At 31.7% G+C, this 5,219-nt stretch overlaps 1 protein-coding gene across 1 annotated transcript; it reads right to left on the bottom strand.

The window, feature by feature from the left end:
* Window positions 1-1,475: 1,475 nt before the first annotated feature.
* Window positions 1,476-3,142, bottom strand: LOC105555994. The gene is made up of 3 exons (XM_012003051.1): window positions 2,561-3,142; window positions 1,960-2,335; window positions 1,476-1,556 (listed from the first exon to the last, which is right to left on the bottom strand). The coding sequence occupies exons 1-3, from the start codon at window positions 2,621-2,623 to the stop codon at window positions 1,528-1,530; spliced, it is 468 nt and encodes a 155-aa protein (XP_011858441.1). The 5' UTR covers window positions 2,624-3,142; the 3' UTR covers window positions 1,476-1,527.
* Between the last annotated feature and the right edge of the window lie 2,077 nt (window positions 3,143-5,219).

Raw genomic sequence — 5,219 nt, 5'->3', positions numbered from 1 at the left:
GGGGGAAACGCCTATGCTTATACACGGGCACCTCTAACAGCTGCCAACTTCGAAATATCAAATTTTTAGTTGCGCAAGATAAACAAATTTTGGATAAAAAGTATGTGGAATCGTTATAATTAATTGTTTAAATATGTTACGAATCGATCTTTGTTTATTTGTATCTCGAAAATATTATATACAGAGTTGAGATGTGGCACACGCGCAACGTAATTTTTAGTTGATGGTAGCCCTGCGTGCATGCCGCACACCGCACGGTCGCCGGCTTCGGCACTCCGTCGCATGCTTTCGTTACCGGTCAGCTGTCAATTTAGTGCTCAAATTTAGTTTTGGTGTTTGGCGAAAATGAAACGATGGAAAGGAAAAATTCAATCCGGAAAACAATACGATCGTCGGTTAAAACAAGTGGAAGGTGGTAAGCAGCGAAAGAAAATTCAGAAAATGAATTCGCAATCGAGGGCCGACGTATCGTCGATTTGACGGTTATAGCGACGTTGCCACGCGTCGTACTGTGCTTTATTGTTTTACGGAAGCCAGCTCAAATTTTCCGTTTTATTTTATTAATATCTCGATAACGACGTAGACGAAACGTTTCAATCTGCGCAGAAATTATTCATAATAATGTAAAGAATCTGTTGCACCTATTTGTATTCAATTCTTACCATTTTTGTTACACTACGAGAATTTTATCAGAATTATGGTACAGATTTCGCTATATCGCCCGTGTATAAGACCAAACTTTAATAATTAATTTCCGGAAAACCATGTAGACGAATCACCTGAGATTTTGCAGAGATTCGTAATATCTCTTCGTCAATAACCTCAAAAAATTTCAGCGATTTCTAACCATTTTGTGTTAGCTGAGCAACCTCCTTAATACGATACGAAAGAATCTCTCAGACGTTATGAAATTATAGGACTACGAATATACATATACATAATATTATATATTTCAAATATAAATTATAATAGAATCTGAAAATTTAAATATTTTCCAGATTTCTGGAATTAAAATGAAAAATTTTGAAGCCCGAGGAACCCAAAATTATAGGATCCAGAAGCAATTGACTTAAGAAACTTATCACCTTTAATTTTTATAATTTATAATTTCCCAGGGCTTCTAATTAAGAATCTAATAAAAAAATTGGTTAAGTATATGATAACTCGGGGATTTTTCAAACCATGGATCTTCAGAATATCAAGATATAAAGACATAACGAGGAGAGGAGCGATTATATACCTGATATAGGAAATCGCATCTACCCCCGTTTTGGCACTTTCTGCGGATGCAATAGGGCGTGTCACAGATCGGGCCGTCGTAGTCGGGCATGCAATTGCAGGTGAAGTTGTCACCCGTCTTTGGATTCGGCATGTCCACGCAGGTCGCACCGTTCTTGCACGGCTCGTTCTCGCAGGTGATCAGCCGGAAGCTTTCGCACAGTTCGCCGGTGAATTGGTCGGGACATTCACACCTGAACAAGCCTGGCAGGTTCACGCATACGCCATCGTGTTGACACGGACTCAGCGTTACGCACTCGTTGATGTCGCTATCGCACCTGTAATCAGATAGAAGAAGAATTATATAAGAGAGCGAATCATAAACCCTTGTTAATTGTTGGAGAAGACAGTTTTATGGAATTTATCTTATTGTTAGTGTTGATGTGATATGTGTGTGTGTAATTCTGTAATATGATAAAGATGATTTTGAAACATTTTGCAGTTGTTCTACGAAACGTATGATTTCTTGTATAAAGTGACATTGATAATGTGCACGTTTTTATTATCAATTATTAATTAATTATCGTTAATATCTTTTTCTGTAATTAATTCAAAAATGTATATGAGTAATTAATTTATAACGAGTTTAATTATGTAAAAATGTACATAACAGTAACAAAAAATATCAATTCTTCCTTATACAAGAAAGGTAAAATAACTTGAGGAGAAGAGAATACGCACAACCATCCCTGTCAGCCGTTCTTGCACACGCAGGTGTAATTCGCGATACCGTCGACGCAAGTCGCACCGTTCTGACATTTGTTGTCGACGCATTCGTCAATGTTAAAAGAGCAGTCGTCCTCGGCGTAACCCGCAGGACATTCGTACACGTTATAGCTGTTGGTCTTGTCGAAGCAATAACCGTCGTTCTTGCAGTCCGTGTTGAAGCATAGTTGGCAGCCAATACTGTCGCGATGAGTGGCGTTATCGTTACCCTGCTACTCCAGGAACTCCAACGGAGTGAAATTTGCGTTCTGATAAACCTCCTCGTACGTGAAGTAGTGTAACAACATGCTGCCGATACGCACTTCGCCGAGGCAGCCCTTAAACGGTTCTCCTGCAAAGAAAACAGAATGATTATCCAATTTAAAGAAACAGCGATTAATTTTGTAACTCTTGATGTCGTCCAGACATAAGAAGTAATGATAGACTTACATGTTTTAATAAGCAATAAACTTTTAACAATTTTATAAATAATGATTGTGTTATTTATAAAAATAATTAATCATACCTCGGACCATATTTTATATCTTGAATCTTTTGAAGAACTTAACAAACTAACCTGTACCACACTTGAAGAATAGGGCCCCATATAAATTGCAAGACGAGATATATATACATACATATGTATATGTATTGTCTTGGAATTAATGGTGTCATTTTAACAAGCCATGTTTTTTTATTTTCTTTGAAAGAACATGGCTTCTTAAAACGATATCATTAATTATAGAGGTTAACATCCAAAAAATTATTGACAGGCAATCGTTCGAGCTCGTCTCAAGCACGTTTCAAGCACGATCTTTGTCGAGACGTTCTTAAGACCGAAAACCGTCTCAAGTTAACTTCACATACATAAATTCGTCTTGAGAACGCCTTGACTAAGACCGTGCTTAAGAACACGACTTAATCGTAAATGTCAGAAAATTTAACCTATCCCAATATAATCTAATTCCATGAATTTATATGAAAACATTTTTTAAGTAAACAATTTACTGATTTATAATTCTATCTAATTATGTATACAGTTAGTGTATAGTCCTACATAATTAGATATAATTGTAAATGAGCAAGTTCTTCCTTGTAAACAATTTTTTATTATAAGTTTTTGTGCATAAGCATGTATGAATATAACAGAATTATATACAATTATACATCAAATATATGTTCATACGTGTTTTTACATGTTTTGTATATTTCTATTATATTTTTTACAATTATATATATACATGTATACATGTTTATGCATAAAAAATTTAATAGCGGGATTACATGAAAGATTTATTATCCTGATCCAGTCTATCATAGAGGATCAGACAAGAGTATTTGATTGAACGTACGTACGTGAAATGTAATTGTACATACCTTTCCACGTGTGGTTAGATTAAATGCGGTTTTCTAAACCCATTCCGATAAAAAATTGTCATGCATAAGCATGCCTAAATATAAAGTATTATGTAACATTCCATAAATTTATATTTAAAAAATTTTATAGGAAATAATTTGCTCATTTATAATTATATCTAATTATGTATACAGTTGATATATGTATAGTCATGTATAATTAGATATAATTATAAATGAACAAATTATTCCCTTTACAAATTGTTTTATATAAATTTGTAGAATTATATAAAATTACAAAGACTTATATAGAAATATACAATATAAAAACATATTTATGGACATATTTGATATATAATTTTATATAATCCTATATATAATATTTATTCATGCTTATACATCAAACATTTTATATCGGGTATTAAAAGTATAATGTCAATGTGTTTAATTCCTGTAAACAGCAAATGGAAATGATCATGTACCCTTTTTACATTAAAAAAATGAATAAAAAGTATTACCAATATTATATTAAGCTTGATTTTTTAAATATATTTATTTATATTTAACACAGTGTTTAGCATTTCTCGAGTCCCCAGCAAACACCAAGCAACAGTTACATAACATCAATATTATAATTTCCCACTCAAGTGTAAATGTAATATAATATGCGTGTTATGTAACTATTAATCGGGTCGTGCTGTCTACCACATACCGTACAACTGTACCTGCGTCCAGGATTTACAAACATACATATGTTAGTATTTATTTTACTTTATGATATATTTGCATATTTTAACAAAAACTAGCTTTGTTATAAAGAATAATTATAATTTTCAATATTATTAAATTTATGAAAAAATTACTTTTAAACTGTTACTTATCACTGTATATAATATAATAGGATCAATGCTATGTGATATTGTAATATACCTAGCTAATAAATATTTGAAACTGAAATCTTTCTCGCAATAGTATTAAATAAACAGCTTTTCGATATAGTGCGGAATGATGCACTGCTATTGGCTGTTTCATATCACTGTGAATAGAACAGCCAATAGTAATGCATCTCGACAGCACAAGACCGTCTCAAGACGACAATTTACTGGACTTGAAAAATACGTGCTTAAGATACATCTTGAGCAACGCCTTCACATCTCAAATGAACTTAAGATTGAATTATGCAACTGTATTTGACTGCCTTGAGATCGGTCTTAAGCCGTCGGCAGCACGTCAGTACAGATTTCTTGCAAGCTTTATCAGTGCATGAATAGAAAAGATAATATACATTTTTGGAAGAAGAGATATTAATTAAAGACTATTTTTGTCCCTATTCTGTAAACATATACTTAAATTACAGTACATTAAATGTTAATATTTGATCTCTCTATATTAATTAGTGCATGCACACGTGCATAATATAATCCTGGTAAAAAAATTTGTATATATGAATGTGAATAAATATATAGAATTATATAAAACTATTTAATACATCGAATATGTCCATACATATTTTTACATTGTATATTTATATATAATTTTATACAATTCTACATAGTTTTGTATAATTTTAGAGATTTATACATGTTCTTATATGAATAATTTTTAATGTGAAAAATTATTTATAATTGTTTATAATTATATACATATGTATGATTTTGTGCAATTGTACACAGTTATGTATACTTACAAATAAGCAATTTTTTCCCTTTTGTTAAAGTTCTCATATCAAAGCATGTATAAATCTTCAAAATTATAAAGAACTGTGTAGAATTGTATAGAAAAATACAATGTAAAAATAAATATGTATAGGACATATTTGATGTATAATTTCATATAATATAATATATTTATGCATGCTCATGCATAAAATATTTTTTATC

The sequence above is a fragment of the Vollenhovia emeryi genome, unplaced genomic scaffold (assembly GCF_000949405.1).
Source record: "Vollenhovia emeryi isolate VEMERY1.0 unplaced genomic scaffold, V.emery_V1.0 DF940468.1, whole genome shotgun sequence".
Lineage (NCBI taxonomy): Eukaryota > Metazoa > Arthropoda > Insecta > Hymenoptera > Formicidae > Vollenhovia > Vollenhovia emeryi.
Note: the sequence above shows the minus strand (reverse complement) of the source record. Positions and strands in the feature narration are given on the sequence as shown.

Excerpts from the sequence above, each read along its gene's own strand:
- LOC105555994 (XM_012003051.1), bottom strand. The coding sequence starts at position 2,623 with ATGTATGTATATATATCTCGTCTTGCAATTTATATGGGGCCCTATTCT. Across the intron at positions 2,336-2,560 it reads ATTCTTCAAGTGTGGTACAG|GAGAACCGTTTAAGGGCTGC; the intron begins GTTAGTTTGTTA and ends TTTTCTTTGCAG. Across the intron at positions 1,557-1,959 it reads AACGGCTGACAGGGATGGTT|GTGCGATAGCGACATCAACG; the intron begins GTGCGTATTCTC and ends ATCTGATTACAG.